The 19,268-nt window shown below is 42.5% G+C and overlaps 1 protein-coding gene across 7 annotated transcripts in view; it reads right to left on the bottom strand.

Moving 5' to 3' along the window:
- TANC1 (tetratricopeptide repeat, ankyrin repeat and coiled-coil containing 1) overlaps positions 1-19,268 on the bottom strand; it is a 307,158-nt gene that overhangs the window by 55,443 nt on the left and 232,447 nt on the right. For 6 of the 7 annotated variants that reach the window (XM_049888783.1, XM_049888776.1, XM_049888777.1 and 3 more), the window contains 7 exons: positions 17,887-18,150; positions 12,055-12,177; positions 10,965-11,246; positions 8,324-8,475; positions 5,503-5,734; positions 3,881-4,047; positions 1,364-1,971 (listed from right to left, as the gene is read on the bottom strand). In XM_049888783.1, coding sequence (XP_049744740.1) covers positions 1,364-1,971; positions 3,881-4,047; positions 5,503-5,734; positions 8,324-8,475; positions 10,965-11,246; positions 12,055-12,177; positions 17,887-18,150 — 1,828 coding nt within the window. The remainder of the gene's footprint in view (positions 1-1,363; positions 1,972-3,880; positions 4,048-5,502; positions 5,735-8,323; positions 8,476-10,964; positions 11,247-12,054; positions 12,178-17,886; positions 18,151-19,268) is intronic. The other variant, XM_049888782.1, reaches the window with a different exon arrangement.

Genomic DNA, 19,268 nt, shown 5'->3' with positions numbered 1-19,268 from the left:
CTATACAAGAACTGATGGAGTCAGAATTTGAATCCAGATCTCTATCAAACCCTATCCTACTGGCCAGTGGCACCTAAGAAAACAACAGGCACAACATGAAACAGCAGCAGACCTATTAGGTGTTAAGTCAATATTCACAGAGAGGGAGGTAGTACATGGTTGACAAGTGCTTGTTCCCTGCCTCATTTCTGGATCCCAGCATCCAGCCAGGTGGTCAGTCCAAAGGAAAGGGTTTAGCAGCTTGCTGGCCCTGCTACAAGGATAGCGGGCAATTCTAACCCACAGAGAGCAGCAGCTATTGAAGGCAGCAAAGACTACAGACCAAGGAAGTGGAAGCAGAGGCAGAGAGCTCAATCATACCCTTATCTGAAAACATCGGCACCTCCAATTTCTCAACCCCTCGCCATAACTAGTACTAGTCCACAGGACAAGCACTTTACCCCCCTCCTATAGTACAAGTGGAGTCCTGGTGGCACAGTGGTTAAGCATTTGGCTGCTAACCAAAGGTCGACAGTTCAAATTCACCAGCTGCTCCCTGGAAACCCTATGTGGCAGTTCTGCTTCGTCCTATAGGGTCTCTATGAGTTGGAATCGACTCGACAGCAATGGATTTGATTTGGGTCTTGGTTGTAGTACAAGTAGCCAGTGAGGAGAACCTCATCCCAGCCTGGCTCTGTTGCGAATCCACAGCATAACCTTTGACATCCTGGACGCAGCTCTCCCACTGCCATCCTATAAACGGGGCATCTGAGATCGGAACTCACATCTTTTCAACTCTTAAATCTCAGATCTGTTACCCTGAGGTGAACCACAAATACAAAATGAGGCACCAGACTGCATCATCGTGATCCCCCTGGGCCCACACACACACTTGTCTGATCCCTGTCTGGAGTATCTGCAGTATCGAGAGCTGGTTGGGGAGCAATGGAGGATCCAAGACAGCCCACAGACCCACGGCTCTGTTCATGAACAGCCCCTGGAATCCCACTGTTCCCAGAACTGATGCCTCACCTCCCTCGTCTGACCCCCATAAAAGCGGGGTGCAGTGGGGGTCGAGAAGGAAATGGACCACAAAGAAGTATCACCTGGCACTACCTAACTTCTCCTCCAGCCTGATGTATTGAGGACTTCTAAAATTCTAACAAAGATTTTTTTATAGAAGTAGAGAGAATTTTCCATTGCCTTTCCTTTTGTCAAAAAAGGGAGAAAAATAGGAAAACAAAGTGGCAAAACGGAACTATTCATCCTGTGCATGAGTAAGTTGCAGCCTTTTCATGAAAAGATGCAACTCACATTTGCAAGCCCTTTCCCAGCCCGACATGAGGCACTCTGAAGACAGGTAACAGAAAGTGGTCTGTCATACCTGGGCTCACACAGGAAGGCTGTGTTTTCACCATCGGCTCTCCACACCAGCCACTCCCTGAAGGACGGGTGGCAGAACATGCGGGTTCTATCTCTCCGCTTAATGAGGAAGCAGGAGAGGGCATCCATCCTCTGCTGAAAATCTTCCCACCCCTGCTCCCCTTGAATGTGGCCAGCATTAATGGCTTGGAAAATCTGCTCATCCGTCATGGGGTGGAGAGAGGCAAGGGCCACGTTTAAAATTGGAAGCGCCCTCTCGAAGGCGGACTGGGTCATGAACTTCATGTTGCACTGCAGCAAGTACAGTTCAGACAGAGACACGGGCACGACCTTGTAGCTGGCACTTTTAATGACCAAGTGTCCCCTCTGGAAGAGGTCCAAGGTAAGCTTCAGGTACAGGTAGGAGCCAAGGCTCCGCAGCACGAGGTGGCTGCTCACTTTGCCGATGAGGGCAGCATCGGCCTTGCCGTTCAGGGAGATGTTGCTGAGGATGTCCTGGCTGCTGTGGACCCTGTGCTGGACGTAGGCGTGCAGGTCACTGTGGATGTCTTTGTTGTCCGGGAAGTCATCTAAGGAAAGCTTGATGAATGGCAGTGCGCTTATGATTTCCTGCGAAAACACCAAAAACCCAGTGTCACTCCACAGAGATTTCTTTTTTCCTGGAGCAGCATTTCAAACCAGACTCACTAGTTTTCTTTCAAGGAGGATTTTCATGGATTACAGGGACTCACTGTTTGTATTAAAACATGTAATAGGATAAGCTGAAGATAAAAGGCTTATGTGAAAGAAAGCCTGATGTGAGATTGAATCAGTAAAGGCTTTCCAGGGGCTATCACCTGAGGACTCAGCCGAGCTGGAACTAAGAGCCCTGGGCAGACAATGGCAATCTGTTGGTACCAGCAACGGGCTGGCAAGGCCCTGCCAGTGACCCATTGCCCATAACCCTTGCACCAAGCAGCTGGTTATAAAACAAGGACAAACAAAGCCAACACCAAACAGTGAGCAGAGAACAGGGCCAGATACCAAGACAAGAGGCACCCCCTGCGTCGTGCACCAGATACTGGGGCTGTCTAACTGGACCACGGAGTCTGAAACCAGCCTCCGGGCTGTATCCCAATGACAACAATGCTGCTGCACTTTGGAACAGCCACTATCACATTGCTTTGTTTTGTTTTTTTTTAAAGCACACTTTTAAACTGAAGTATGACACACATACGGAGGTACATAAACTGTAAGTGTGCAGTGTCACTGATTTTACAAAGTTCACCTGTGTAACCAGCCACCAGAAACAGAAAACTGCCAGCTCCCCAAAGCCCTTTGTGTCCCCTCCTTCCAGTCTCCACCGCCACCCCAAAGGTCTAACAACAGAGATGAGTTTTTTTTGACCTCCTACTATCATTTCTGAAGTTCCTGTCCTCATTTAATGGAATAACTTAATGTAATAATTGTAGGAGACGGGCAGAGTACAATTACCCTTATTTTACACAGATGCTAACTGAGCTGCTAAAAAGTTAATACAGCTAGTAACACCTCAGACTCCTGTTCCAGTGCTCTATTGGTCTTCAAGTTCTGATGAGTGTGTAAAAAAAATTATTGAACTACATATGTATCAAATATTCATAAAAACAAGCATCAAGTTCATCTGAGCTCTAATTCTACTTTAATGAAAAGAAAAGAAAAAAAAAACTTGTTTTTAAATGAATAGCATCAGAAGAGGGCAAAAGCCAAACTCTAGTATCTATTGTCTTTACGAAAAAAAGATAGGGGTAGAGGGAGGGAGTTAATGGCTAATTTTAGGGTTAAAATGGGGGGGGGGGGTGAAAAAAGAAAAATCACTCTTCACCCAGAGGCAAATGCTACCTCATGTTTAAGTCATGACACAAATGGACCTTCTCTCAGAATAGACCTTAAAATCTCTTGCCTTCATCCCTCCCTCTTCCCTTCATTCCAAGCCATGCAAATAACTGCTATTAGGAACAGCTTTAAACTCCTAGAGCTTTTACCAAGACACCTCAAACAGCTCATGTTACTGGCAGAGGAACATAAACTGGTTTCACTTCAGAAACTTGAAATTATGGCAAGCTGAAACCAGACACCTCCATTTCAGAAGCTCAGATACAATTCAGTGCTAATAGAAAACTTACCTGACACATCTTGATAAATATGCCTTGGGGGAGAAAAAGGTCAGAATTTCACCCCTGTGGGGCTCTGTGGACTAATTTTTCAAAGCCCTAATACACTTTCTGGTGGCACAGTGGTTAAGAGCTTGGCTGCTAATCAAAAGGTCAGCAGTTTGAATCCACCAGCCACTCCTTGGAAACCCTATGGGGCAGTTTTACTCTGTCTTACAGGGTCACTATGTGTTGGAATCGACTCAATGGCAATGGGTTTCTTCTGTTTTGTTTTAATATAGTTTCCAATTGAGCAGCTGAACGGCTTACAACAGTATAAGTTATTAGTATTAATAACTGTAAACTGCAAGTATGGGGACTTAGAGATTTGAGCATTTTTCTGTTACCTGAAAGTTTGCTCTTACAGTCACAATCAACTTCAACCAGGCAGGAAATTTAGAAATAATTTTGGTAATAAATGACGAAAGCGTATCTCCATAATCAGGTTTATGAAACTCAGCTTCATTTAAGCCATCTATCAAAATAATGTATTCTTCTTCAGGAATTTTCTGCTCTAAAGGAGAAAATAATTTTTTAAAATTAAGAAATTATACATTTCTCTATGATGGCACCACACAGTGTATTTTAAATGCACAATTTAATGTGTTAGGCAAAACTAAAAAGGTTTACATATGGCAGAAGAAATGGTTTTCACAGAAGCATATTTCCTATTAAATTTATAATGAACACTGGAGCACCGAGCCAAAAGAAAACCAATTCTCACAAAACAGTTTTCAGAAACATATTGCATTACACACATTAGCAGAATCTCACTCATGTATACAACGTAGTTAGCTCTTCGTGCACCACTGTCACTGGAGTGAGCTACAGTGAAGATAACTCACTCGCACACAGACCAAGCCTGGAAAGGACGCTTGGTCCCCCATTAGAACTCCCGCACTGATCCCAGGAAAGGAAAACTGATGCCTCAAAGAGCTACTGGGCCCAAGTCACAGACTCCCAGAACCTAGGGCTCTTTCCACAATGCTGCATCCAGTTTCCTACTTATTAGTGCCAACTTTCTGCCCACGGAGCTGAGGAGAAGTGATGACATACCTGTTTCTATCCCCCCATCTCTGAACACCTTCTGGCAGGTAAAATAGGTCAAAGGTGAGAGGCAATGGTCAGGAGTATGGAAAAACAAGGCCCATAACGTTATTAGCACCCTCTGCCTTACAGAATAATCAGGGGCAAAATTTAAACTGAAACCTCTAGAACTGGCTTTAGGTCTAAGCTCAACTGGTTTTAAGGTTTCAACCAGGGGCCCAGAAAAAACCATACCCGTTGCCACTGAGTCGATTCCGACTCATGGCAGCCCTATAGGACAGAGTAGAACTGCCTCATAGTGTTTCCAAGGAGTGGCTGGTAGATTTCAACTGCCAACCTTTTGGTTAGCAGCCTGAGCTCTTAATCAATGCGTCACCAGGGCTCCAAAAATCCCACTGCTGTCGAGTCTATTCTGACTCATAGCGACCCCTACAGGACAGAGTAGAACTGCCGGATAGGGTTTTCAAGCCTATAAATCTTTAGGGAAGTAGGCTACCATGTCTTTCTCCGGGGGAGTGTCTAGTGAATTTGAACTGCCGATCTATTAGCAGCCCAGCACTTCAACCACTGTGCAACCAGGGTTCCTTCCCTGAAAAAGCATATAGTGGTAATTTCCCCAATTATTCAATGTATCTCCCCTCCCTCCACTACCCAGGAGTACAAAATACACAGACAGCAGTCCTCTAGGGCAAAAGTCACCTAAGTAACGTACAGTTACACGTCAGCTACTCTGGAAATGTTCAGTGAGGGTTCAGCAAAGGGGACCGAGAGCTGCACTGACTCACCCACATCCTCTCCCTGCTCTCCCCTTCCCCTCACTTCTACCCCAGGGCCAAGCTGACTACTCTACTTCTGCGGAAACGCGGAGTATTCTGGGTATCACTAGTGGGGGGCAAGGCTTTGGGTGGCTGCTCAGAGGTACCGTGTCTCAGGTTTGTGAGCGGCTCCAGCACGCCCCTCTTGAAAGCCGCCACAGGGTCCTGCACACAGGATCGCAGGCTCAGCATACTCTGTAGCTGGGGCTCCTTGATCAGAAGGTCTCTGTAGGCGGCCAGCTGATGGGCCCGGCAGAGCAAAGCTGCGATGCTGTGCACAAACTCGGGCACCAGGCATGTGTATGTGTTGTCAGCCTGGCAGTAGTGGTAGGCCACGACCTGGAGCGGGGGGAAGCAGAGCCGTCAGCACCAGCCACTTTCTTCTCCAACGGGAATATGGGTTACTGAGATCACAAGATACATTGCTTCTTTCCCCAAGATCGAGTCATTATTCAGCTTAATTATCTATTCCTTCCTTTAGTCATGTGGTTTGCTAGATTCTAGACAGATCTTTAATTGCTACCACCAATCAATCTTGATTAGGACTAAGATCAGCACAGGTTACTCTACAGTGAATATAAATGAATGAAGCCATTCCTAAAACCTAAAGCCTAGCCTGGCTTAAAGCAATTCCAAACAATCCCAATGTTCCTGACATAAAAAAGTGCCACGTTCACTATACTTCTGTTTTCAAAAATAAAAGCACCTCTTCAAGAGGTGTTCCCAAAAAGCAGATGAAAAAGCTGGTGGCTATAAAACTCCAGGCTGTAAAGTCGTAGCTGCTGCTTCTCGCGGAAGGAGGGACAGCCAGCCAGGCTCAAGCACTCAGCCCCTTCAGCACACCCACACTTCTTTAAGTGCCACTATGCAGTAGCACAACGGGGACACCGTTTGAAGTATGAAAACCAGAAAGTGCCACATTTCTGCTTTTAATACTAAGGGGCACACAGGAGAAAGGTAGCTTCCCCACTTACTGGGAAAATTGTGAAAGTACTGAGAGAATGAGGAGTGTTCTCTCTGTTAACACGGAGCCAAGGAAAGTGCCAGATATGGAATTATCTTGAGTAGAAGGTTCACTGTATACAGAATGAAAAATCTGATACTTTTCCAAATGAAGATGAAAGGCAGAATTTAAGCCTGAGGTAAGAAGGTGGAAAAGGGCAAAACACATTTGTGTAAAGTGTTTTTGCTTTTCAGAAGCACATGGGTCCCTGCCATACCACTTAGCTCTGTGACCCTGTGGGTGGTAACTACGACAAGTACCACTAGCTATGGTTCCCAGCTCAGGGCAACAGAAACAGAGGTGAAATGCCTTGCCAACGTGACACAGACAGTCAATGAAAGATTTGGGACTAGAATCCAGGTCTGTAGACTCTAAGCGGTAATAATAGAAGTGGGTAAACTTTTCTTAGACCAATTTGAAAGTGTCATGTGACTCCTGTTCTAGATTAAATTTATCATCAACACTCAGAGGAAAGCTGTCTGCTCTTCAGCTCTCACCTGGATAGAGATTAGCAGTAACTGACATGAGAACTCAGGAGCTCGTGGAGGCTACCATGCAGCTGTCTACAATGAGACAGCCAGCACCACAGTTCAGCACGCGGTGTTTTACACAGTAAGTTTTGCAGCCCAGGAGGGGGTTGGCCATGAAATCTAACTGTGGTCACAAACAGCATTTTTTAAAAAATATATAAAAAGAATTTAAAACACCAGAGTGTATCATAAAATGTACAGTCTCTCAGTGATACAAATAGTCAATGCACTCAGCTGCTAACCAAAAGGCTGAGGGTTCCAGTTCACCCAGCAGAGCCTCGGAAGAAAGGCCTAGCAATCTTCTTCCAAAAAACCAGTCATGGAAACCCTTATGGAGCACATTTCTACTCTGACACACATAAGGTTGCCATGAGTCAGAGTCAACTCGACAGCAAGGGGTTTATTATAAAATATAAGAATAGGTATGGATTTCTGCTTTGCTTCAGTTATAGGTACGATTATGCATGTGTACAATTATGGGTCCTTAGTGTAGGATGCATTTCTTATTGTGGGTCACAAAAAGGGACTCAGCAATCAAGGAGCCAGGGTGGCTCTGAAATTCGTGCTATATCCCGCATTTCAGATCACCTACGCTTGAAGAGATGACTGCTATAAATCAGCAGTCAGAGCATCAGGGCTGATCAGGCAAAGTAAGAACAGCTGGGATCTGGGAAGCAGAAGAAAGGAGACGGGAGCTGAGGCAGAGAGCCATTTATTCAGTTCCCCTTCATCAACCTCACCCCCAAGGATTTTCCTCACTAAATGTCCCTCAACCATGGCCATCTCTGGTGGTTCTCCAGCTCCACTGCCTCCCACCACTGCTGCCATGGAGATCCAGGCAGCTCGCTAGAAGTGAGAGGTGTAGCTGCCTTAATGCAGGAAGGGCAGCTTAAGAACCAGTGTCAGACGCTAAGCAGAAGGGACATTTCAGAAGGACCCTGATGGCCATGAATTTAGGGAGGGAAAGTCAGCCAAGTCTCTTTCACATCACCACAAGTAACCTCTGACAGAAGACACAGGGAGCCCAAGGACTCGAGAAGAAGTCTGGATCAAGTGAAAAGCTCCCAAACTTCTGGGTCTCATACCAAGTTAAAGAGAAAATGTGCTTATGAGGATGGATTTGTGGCAAATGCACACGATATTTTCCGCTGCTCCGAGGAACTCTTTTAATCCATTGTTTGAGACAGATGAAAGCTCAGTGCCTTAAGACAGACCTTTATTTTCACTAACATCTTTTATTTGTTGTAGCCTATTACAATTTTACCAAAAGCTGTACTTCTGCATTAAGCAACTATCATTCCTGTTTTAAGATCTTTTACATTTCTCACAAGCCACACTAGCAAATGTCTGTCTGTCTCTCCTTGGAAGACTCCCCAGAAAACAAAAGCAGATTACCTTAGAAGCAAGGTATTTCACTGCATCCTCTTTTGGTCTCTGGCTTTCAGGAGTACCAGACCCAGGGGGCATTTTAGCCATATGGCTACCACTTGTGGAAGAACCAGGTGAAAGCAATGGAGTGAAAGGAACATCCTGGGAGGGATCTGAAGCTGCAGGGAAAGGAGACCAATTTCATTATTTACAACAGCAGAATAAGGGGCAGGGTGGGGTACTGAATACATGTCTTGATTGGTTCCAGTGAGTATTTCAATAGGTAATTAGCACACATGGTATAGAATTCAAAAGGTCCAAATGAGAACACACATCTTCCTCTCCCTAGAGAATCACTGTTTCCAGCTTACTTTATTAACTCCTTTTTAAAAAAAAATTTTTTTCTTTTGTTATTGAAAATATACAGAGCAGTACAGCAATTCAACAATTTCTACATGTACAATTCAGTGACATTGAGTACATTCTTCCAGTTGTGCAGCCATTCTCACCCTGCTCTTCTGAGTTGTTCCTCCTCCATTAACATAAACTCACTGCCATCCAACTTCCTATCTAACCTTTCAAGTTACTATTGTCAATTTGATCCCATACAGATCATTCGTCAAGAACTATTTTTTCTTCTACCCTTGCAGAAGGGAAGGACATGTAAAATCTGGCCTCTGGCCAGGGCAGCAATTAGGGTCAGGGGGAGTGAGGTAAATTTTAAGGAGATACTGAGTTGAAAACACAACTCAGAAATCAAGATGAATAATATCTTCATGTAACCAAAAAAACCAAACCTGTTGCCATCAAGTAGATTCCAACTTATAACAACCCTATAAGATGGTAGAACTGCCCCACAGAGTTTCCAAGGAGCACCTGGTGGATTCAAACTGCTGATCTTTTGGTTAGCAGCCATAGCTCTTAACCACTACACCACCAGGGTTTGTCTGAAAAATCAAAATGATACCTCAAAAAGTTAAACACAGAATTACCATATAACCCAGTAATTCCACTCCTAGATAAATACCCAAAAGACTTGAAAGCAGGATGCAGACACTTGTGTATCAGTGTTCACTGCAGCACCATTCACAATAGGCCAAAGGTGTAAACAACCCAAATGTCCATCAACAGATGAAAAGATAAAGGGACGAACACAAAATAGAACATCGCTCAGCCGTAAAGAACAAAATCTTGATACATACTACAACACAGATGAACCCTGAACCTGAAAGCATCATGCCGAGTGAAGTCAGTCAGACGCAAAAGGTCAAATACTGTATAATCCCGCCCACCTGAAATACAGGTAAAGACACAAAGGCCAAAGTATATCAGTGGTTACCAGGGTCAGGGTAGGGGAGAAAGGCAGAGTCATTGCTTAGGGACACTAGCCTCTGCTAAGGGTGATGAAAAAATCTGGAAATGGATAATAGTGATGTTTGCCCAAAATAATAAGCACCATCAATGTCACTGAACCTTACATGAAAAAAAGCTTGAAATGGCAAATGCTTTATATATTTTTTTACCACAATTTAAAAAAAAAATTAATGCAAAAAAACCCATGAGGAAAAAATGTCAACTTTTTAAATAAAGTCAGAATCTGACAGGGATGGGATACTATCTTAAACCAACTGTCTGTAGCTGGTATTTCTGGATGTCTGAAAGATTATATCCCCTGAATTCCAGGTTCTTGCTTTCAGATTAAGAACTGAAATTTTATTTTTATTATTAAAATAATATTTTAGCAATGTTAAAAGATCTATATAGAAAGAAAAATTCATCTACCACCAACACACCACTCCAGCTATTCAAGCTATTTTCAGTAGACCAAGTTTCCTTTCAGACCATTATCTCTACACATTATATTCACATAGGTGTCATCATGGCACAAACAGAATTTTGTTTTCAGCTTTTTCTACTTAGCATTATAAGAGGTTTCCATGTTGTGGCATGGTATTCATATTTAACATATTAGTGGCTGTGTAATATTCCTGTCCTATTGCGGTGCCATCATTTTACCTAACAGGCTGAGAGAGTGGAAAGAGTAGGGTCAGTCCATGGTTCCAGGTATGGATAAATACTTTTTCTTATTAAAAACAAAAAAGCAAAACTTTCTTGGTTCACTTGTAATTGCTCACCTTGTTTAAAGACACTTTATTTTTATTTCATTGCACATAAAATAAGCAGTGAATAGTCAAACATTTGGCTACTCCATCCCATTTCTAATTTAGACGTTATAATTTTGATAAATCCAGCACAGAAGGTGCAGAAGATATAGAGAACAGGGTACAAAAGAATTCTGCATTGGGTTCCATCTGGCTTGCTCTACCAGGAGCCCAACACTTGGGTGTTTTGAAACAAAAGTCCACCAGGACACCTGATTAGGCCTCACTGCCCCATCTCTGCCTGTATACAGAGGAGGACAGGGGTCAGAGTCCTGGAGGACACCAAGGGAATGCTGGCCTCCCCCAGGTTATAAAATATATATATATATACATGCTATGAAAGATGGAAGTATTCAAATAGTTCTCTAACATATGATCATAAACCTGATAGAGCAGCTGGAACAACTGGAGAAAAATTGGTAATTTATGTCTACCCAGACAACAATTTCCTCTATCCATCATGTATTACTGTAATAAACTAGACAAGTGATTAAACATGGACATACTTTTAGGTGATGAACTGGGGCTGTTGGATGCAATCTGCCTCATGCGGCCTCCATGGCAGCTAAGTGCCACCAACTTAGAAATGATTGCCGTCTTCCCAAACCCCACATTTCCAACAACAACTGCTCCTCTATTTTCTGCCAGTTCTGTGTTCCTCAAGTTTTCTTCTATCTGGTGAAAGAGCCAATCCCTTCCCACAAACACAGAGTCTGTTGTTATACTCGGTACTTCAAACAACAAGGGTTTCAACAAAATGTCTTGTGGCTTGTAGGGAGCAAACCGTGCTTTAAAAAAAAAAAAAAAAAAAAAATCAATATTTTAGAAGCATGTCATAATTTTATATACAAAAAAAACTCAGAATATATTATTTTATGTGTTACACTTAGTATAGCTTCTAGCTTTCCCCCACAAGGAATCTAAGTATTTCCAATCTGGTTCTGTCAGTACTTCTGGTAGTACTTCATTTCATTTCTCACCACATTGGTCTTACAAGGTGTCCAATGAAAACGACTTTCCAGTCCTTTCATGTCTCAGTTATCTTCATGACTCAGAGACACATGCACTGAGGGTTAGAGTAAGCGGAGCAAGAGGCCACACTGTGTCTTGTTGGTTTATCTGAAACCATATTTAAGGCATGTTTCTTCCACTGCTGTATGAGTAAAATGGAAACACGTTTTCCTAGAGACAGGGCCACAGCTCTCATGGGGTATAATGATGCTTTCCCAGTTTGGTAAGGCAGCTGACCACACAAGTGTGCACTCCAGGTAGACTTAGGAGGTGGCCAATAGTCCAAGGAACTGAAATAAAGGTGACTCTTTGTTGGTAACAGAAAATGTAGTGAGTATGAATCTACTCCTCACTCCTAACTTATTACAGAACTATTTTTCAACTCCAGAAGTGAATCAGCTTTCAAGAAAAAAATCACAAAGATATTAAAGATGTCCCCAGCACATCTTACAGAAAAATGTTTAGCACATACACAATGCACATTTTTTAAAAACCAGTTTGTTTAAATGCTGGTTATCACACACTTTTGATGTTGGTGAATGAGCTAATCATACCCATTATCAGAGCAGATGCAAGGATAAATACCTTTAACTTCCTGGGCCCTACCTCCTGCTGTATTGTGCCACGGTAACCTAATGGATGTTCGCAGTGGAGCGTTTCGCTGTCCGTCTAAGTAACTCAGATCTTCCAATTTGGTTGAGCTTGTTGCTGTAATATTAAACTGAAGTTTAGTTCTTCAAAGTTGAGTTTAGTTGCATACCCAAACTACTTTAAATTATAAATGAATAAGCAATTCAGTTCAGGCTTTCAACAAAATTTACTTAAAACTGTTTTTGGTTTTGTTTGTTTGTTTGCCCCAGTTTATTTTCCCAGTAGTATTGGCCACCAAAAAGTGGTAAAAACAAGAGCTCCTCAGTCCTCAGCCAAAGTCATGTTGATAATGTTGCCATAATTCTCCATTATTCCTGGAAAGAGACAGACTTCACCATGAGTTTTTATGAGGAACGTGACAAGCTGTCACTCAGTAAAGTTTCAAATTAACCTGCAAACACACGGCATGTACTAGACTCCACTCTGCTGCTCATGGGAGCCCTCCGCTCTTGCTGGGAATTCCAACCTTGTTAATTAAACCAGCAGTTTCTGCGTGTGTCATCCCACAGCTCCCAGCATGCTAAAAGTCAGCCTCAGCAATAAAAGTATCCGCATGGACTTTATCAGAAATAAACATATTCATAAGTTTCAAATGCTTATGCATGCGTATTTGTGCATATACGTATATAGGTTCCTGGGAGGTACAAACAATTTGCCCTGGACTATTAATCTAAGGAGCCCTGGTGGCATTGCAGTTAAGGTTAGCAGTTCAAATCCACCAGCCACTACCCGGAAACTCCATGGGGCAGTTCTACTCTGTCCTACAGGGTCACTATGAGTCAGAATCGACTCGAAGGCAACGGCTTTGGTTTTTATTTTTTGGTTATTAACCTGAAGTTGGTGGCTCAAACCCATGCACTGGTGCCATAGAAAAAAAGGCCTGGCAATCTGCTTCAGTGAAGATTATGGCCAAGAAAACCCACTGGAGCAGTTCTACTCTGTAACACATGGGGTCTCTATGAATCCATATCGACTCAATGGCAATGGTTTTTTTTTTTTTTTTTGTATATACATGTAATATATGTATTTCTTTAAGTTTTAAAAATAAGCTAATCACATTTACCTTTGACAAAATCAATAAATTCATAGCACACAGCTACCTTACAAAAACATTAAGGGCCTGTTCAAGCATACATACAATTCACATTATAAAAATAACCACTGCAAAAGAATTGTGCTCGTTCTCAGCAAATCTTGGAAGCAAACATGTACATGCTTTTTTGCCTTTTAAGAAAACCCCTTCTTATTTATATACACATCCTAGGTCACGATGAGAGAAATCTAAATAAAATTAACCTAATATGGTTTATGGATTAATGGCCCAACCTAAAATACCACTGACCTTAGATGTATGATTATCTTCCAGGAAAATAAAATATACACATAATTTGGGGACAACTGAGGAGGCTATAGGGAGTTGCATTCCAAAGACTAGGGCTTCTAAGGACTGGAAGAATCACCAGTGGGGCCAAGCTGTGAGGGACAGAAGTCAAGTTGGGCCATCTGTCTTGTAGACACACTCTGGCTACCTTACAGGCTCCAATATAGTGTCCAGCTGCTGCCCAGTGCATCTGTCCAATCTTCACCCATTTCCTCTCCTGAGGCTGAAGTCCTTTTCTTCCTCACCGTTGGCACCACCCCTTGTGCTGGATTACTAAGCAGAAGGTTGGCAGTTCAAACCTGCCCAGTGGGTAGTGGGTTCATTCAACAACCACCTGGGTAGCTCTGTGACCTAACTCTGTGATAGGGATGTCCCCCCCCTTGCTGCATTCTCCAAAGGGCCATCAGATATGTGCCCCACTCACCTTCCCACAGCCAGGGGTGAAAACTGGCACCCTGAGTTTACAGTAGCAAACCTTTATGCTTCTGTGTCCTTCGGATGTCTACCCACTGCCTGCCTATATGCTGCATACACATTTATGTGAATACTCCATGCACATAGTCAGCTACCACACAAATCTTTCCCATTCAAAAGATTCAGCTAATTCCTTATGCAAACTAAAATAAACTCATGGCAGCCCCATGTGTTACAGAGTAGAACTGCTTCATAGCGTTTTCTTGGCTATAATCTTTACAAGAAGCAGTTCGCCAGGGCTTTCTTTGGCGGAGCTGCTAGTTTGGGGGGTGGGGTTTGAACCATCAACCTTTAGGTTAGCAGCTGATCGAAGACAGCTTGTGCCACCCAGGCTCTCCTTTCCAGGTCCTTCACAACAAGAGCATGTGAAACTTCCTAGAGGGTCTCCTGGACCACACCCATCAATTCAATCTCCTGACAATAACACAGCTTGGAACATATTTCTAGGTTCTTCCTGGCCTCACTGCAAATACAGCCATCATGTCAAGGTCTGAGTTAGAACGGTCAGCCACAGCCATAACCCATGAGCCAATTCTTACTTCCAAGCTGGAACTGCCATGGAAATTTGACTTGCTGCTTCAGCCAGAAGAATACAAAGACACACAGAGCCTCCAAAAAGAATTTCCTATTTCCCCTCTTCTCATAACCCCTTTGAGTATAACATTCAGGTTATTAACTTTGTGACAATTCAAAAGATTATAAATATGAGACCATAAAGGGCATCTGAATAAAGTAATCCAAAAAAAAAAAAAAAAAAGCCCCAGTTGGACACAAACACAGAGGAGATGGTGAGCCTCCAAATGTCTCTTTTTTTCAGATTTCCAGTTACCATGGCTTCAGCTCCAAAGTATGCAACAGAGACCCCTCAGCAACTCACAGTTCTGTCTGATGCTCTGTTTCAAACATGAGTAAGCTGGGCTGAAATGGCACCCTGCTCAGCAGAGCTGCAAGGCACCAGCCGCCAGCTACCTCTGCTTTGGAGGCATTTTCAGAGCTGCTGATAAAAACACTAGAATCAGAGTAATGAAACTTCAGCTGCTTACCTATGCACCCAGGTGTTCCCTACCTACCCACAGCAGGTGACGAGGACCACATTCTGCCTATAGAAGATTCTCGGACATCACCAGGAGAAGAATCAGATTCACTCTCATATTTAACAATAAATGCTTTCCAAATCCTAAACACTATTCAGGGCTGAGAAAAATCACAGGCAAAGCCATAATTTCTTGCTGCAATCAACCTACTGGGAACATGTCTACAATTAATTGTACACTTACTGCGCACACACTGTGTCTAACATCAAGATGCCGCAGGAAAGTGGTTTTTGGGTAGGGACAGCCTTCTCTAAGCAGAGCAAAAAGAGAAGAAACATCTGCTGAAATAAGTCATGGATGGACCCTTCTACTGAAGGTAAATGCCAGTAAGTCCAAAGCAATTACCAGTTAGAGTTCAAGAAAATTGGATAATAACTGTGTTTGTAGTTTTCCTAGAAAATTGAACTCAGCTCTGTGATCCATTAGAAAATATTTCAAAAGAAAAAAAGTTAACATTGGTGGAGCCCAATTACCCAGCTTCTAGATTACCAAAGATACCATTTTAAAGGATTCTCATCCTGTTTTTTTTAAAAAAAGGAGAAAGGTGCCTGTGTCATACCTTTTGATGTGAGATACAGTAATAACCCAACGGTAGCATTCCAAATCAATCCCACCCCAACAAACACCTTTACAAAGAAAATCTCTGAAGAGTGAAACAATCTCCAAACCTAACCAACTTACTTTGAGAAAAAATTTTCACTGTACTAGACAGTTAACAGGCAACTAGGGTTCTTTGCAACAGGCTCAATTCCGGGAAAGGCTGGCAGCCTTCGGAACTCATTGTGAACTCCCTCCCACGGACCAGGTCCCATAGGGAGGCTGTGAACAGCAGCCTCGTGTTACCCTTCCTTACTCTGTCCTCACACACCAAAACACCCTTCCTACTAAGCGGCAATTTGTGTTAACATGCAAATAATTCTAAGAGATTTCAGCACATGGTCCCTTACATATTACTTTAATCCAGTTGGTTTCCTTCCATCACTGAGCATTGCTTACTGCCCTGTTTGTTAACAACTTGCCTTCTAATCACTAGACAAATAGGGCTGCAGCCTATTGTCTATACAACCTGAATCTTATTTTTTCTTTTAATGATACTTGAAAAATCTTGCCATTCCCTTTTAGCTTTGAGGTAGCAGAATCAGCAAGGAAGAGTCTACCAGACTCCTAGCTTGCTAACAGATATTGTAAGGCACTGGCTTTTCTTTTTCCTTCCAAAATTATGCTTTTAGTTTTTAAAATATGCAACAAAGAAATGAACAAACTCATTAGGCCAGGCAGCCCCTGCTCAAACCCAGCGGTAAAACCCTCCCATTCCACAGGAGGTCTAGCTCAAGAGCATGTGTAGAGAAGCTAATGAATGAGCAGAGCGGAAATCAGAAAGCCCTGCTCTATAATCACTGAAGTCTCCTGGAAAATCTCAGCTCACACCCACTGTCACTGCACATGGCAGGATAGCACATAAAAGAACAGCACGCAGAAAACAGAACCCTGAATGGCGTGCTTTTACTGGCCTTAAAATTAATGTATTAAAGCGTTTCCTAATTTTAAAATAGCTTGATTAAGTTGAATACAAGTTTGCCGTTTGTTGAAGTCAATAAAGGTATCAAGTTCTGGGATAATACAAGCACTCATCGGAACTAGGTAAATACGACCTAAAGAGCCAGGCGTGCAACATATTTTAAAGAGGAGATAGATGGTGGTGGAAGGACACAGCTTTATGGAAGTGTCGTCACTCAATATTCATAATGTTCTCCAGTACTTCTCTCTAGCAGGCACTCCAAATCCCTCTCCTGGAAGAAAGCCATCTAATTCCTTTGAAAGTGAATTAGACTTGTGTCTCAGAACTCTTCCATTAGGGCTATTTATCAGCTGCTTCTTTTTCAGAGTTACATTGTAAAAAAAAAAAAAAAAAAATCCAACAACAACCAGAGTGACCTACACATCCTGCAAGAACAAATTACAGAAAAATCCTTTGATGTGAGAAAAAGGAATCTGGGTCCTTTTCCTTTGCAGAGGAGAAAATTTAAGCACTACACTGGTAACAAAGAAAGACCATAAAACTTCTCCTTCTAAATTCAACCTAAGGGCATGGAGTTTGGAAACTCAAGACCTTACACCAGACGCACCAGCTCAGAGGTAGAGTGTTCCTTTCCCTACCACCCCAAACCACTCTCCTTGCTTGAGGACCACCCACTACCACCCCCTGACCAGTCAACAGTCATGGCCATTTGTGTCTTCCTCTCTCAGCTCCAGCTGCTACATCTTGCTAAGCCTGTCTTGCTTGCTTTCACTTTCAGCTGTTTATGGTCTCAACTGTGAGCTCCATTAACTAAATTATACAGAAATTCTACTTTTCTTCTGTATGAAAGGACTCAATTATATAAAAATAACTTTGAAGGTTGGATAAGAAACTCTTAGAGTTAATATTAACAATTCATTCTAAGCAACAATCCGCATTTACTTAGCTGTAATAAAAAGGCATAAATTCACTCAGCCTAAAAAAACCCCAAAACTGAGGTGAGAGTATTTGTACTTTCTTCCCTGACACAACAAGAGCCAAATAGCCCAAATTACAGATTTACAGAATTGTAGCACAGAGGGGTCACTTAAAGACCCTTAAGTGCAGCCTTAGCATGTTTACAGATGGGTAAACTGAGGCCTAGCAAAGGTAAGTGTCTGACCTAAGCACACAAAGCTGGCTCGTGTCTGGATTAGCATCCCATTTGACAGCTTGTTATACTACACCACATGAAGACAGTGAACACAGGGCACCTCAAGGCCAGTGAGATAACCTTTCAGGGAGAGGTGAGGCCTTACCTGCAACTGAGTTGGGCCGTGGCATTATTAGCGAGCTGGAGCTCTGAGAATAAGGGACTGGACCATCTCCAACTGAGGTTTCAGCTTTGGGCAGCAAGCTCTCTGCTGACCCAGTGGTCTCCTCTTCTGCCACCGGGGAGCAATTATCTGCCCTGCGATCCTGAAGCACTCCCTTCTGAACCCCCAATCTTAGGCTTCCGTCTTTACTCCATTCCAAACTGGAGCCACTCCGGTCATCGTTTTCGGATGAACTTGTAATTGTGGCTGAAATGAGAGACCAAAATACTTTGAAGGAGGCCAGGCAGAGTTGGGGCTGCTGAGATTTAAAACATACACACTGCCCTCCCATAATCCAACGGAAAGTTTTCCGATCCACACAGATTTTTATCAAAGTATGTTTCATACAATGTATTTTGGTAATTTAGAAGAATGTTGCTTATCAGGGGAAATAAACAGCTAAATCACTCTACGGGGAAGGAAAAAAAAAAAAAAAGCCTGATAATGAAAAAGCTGTCTAAAAGTATCTGATAATTAATGGTAAATCTATGTAATTCGTAGATAATCTATCCTTTTTAACAAAGATGAATTGCTTGCAAAAGAATTCATATCTTGTTAAATTCCTTTCAACCTTTAAATATCTTTTCCAAATTAACAACTCGTGCTTATGGGGCGGGGGAAGGTGAGGAAACAACGGTTAATGCATAAAAAATGAAAAAATCTATTAATAGCAAAAATGCAATTATATTGCATCTGTATATTGAGCAAATACTCTGAGAAGCTGTACTATATGAAGAATGCAGCATCAAGACTGGAGGAAGACTCATTAACAACCTGCAATATGCAGATGACACAACCTTGCTTGCTGAAAGTGAAAGGGGCTAGAAGCACTAAGTGAAAAAGATCCAAGGCTACAGCCTTCAGTATGGATTACACCTTAACATAAAGCAAATAAAAATCCTCACAATTGGACCAATAAGCAACATCATGATAAAAGAAGAAAAAACTGAAGTTGTCAAGGGTTTTGTTTTACTTAGATCCACAATCAATGTCCATGGAAGCAGCACTCATGAAATCAGATAACATATTGTGTTGGGCCAGCATGCTGCAAAAGATCTCTTTCAAGTGCTAAAAAGCAAAGATGTCACCTTGAGGAGTAAGGTGCACCTGACCCAAGCCATGGTATTTTAAATCACCTCATATGCATGTGAAAGCTGGACAACATATAGGGAAAACAGAAGAAGAATTGATGCTTTTAAATTATGATGTTGGTGAAGTATATTGAATACAACATGAACTGCCAGAAGAATGAATCTGTCTTGAAAGAAATACAGCCAGAACGCTCCTTAGAAATGAGGCTGGTGAGACTTTGTCTCACATACTTT

This window comes from Elephas maximus, chromosome 6 (genome assembly GCF_024166365.1).
Source record: "Elephas maximus indicus isolate mEleMax1 chromosome 6, mEleMax1 primary haplotype, whole genome shotgun sequence".
Lineage (NCBI taxonomy): Eukaryota > Metazoa > Chordata > Mammalia > Proboscidea > Elephantidae > Elephas > Elephas maximus.
This window is presented reverse-complemented; position numbering and strand designations above follow the sequence as displayed.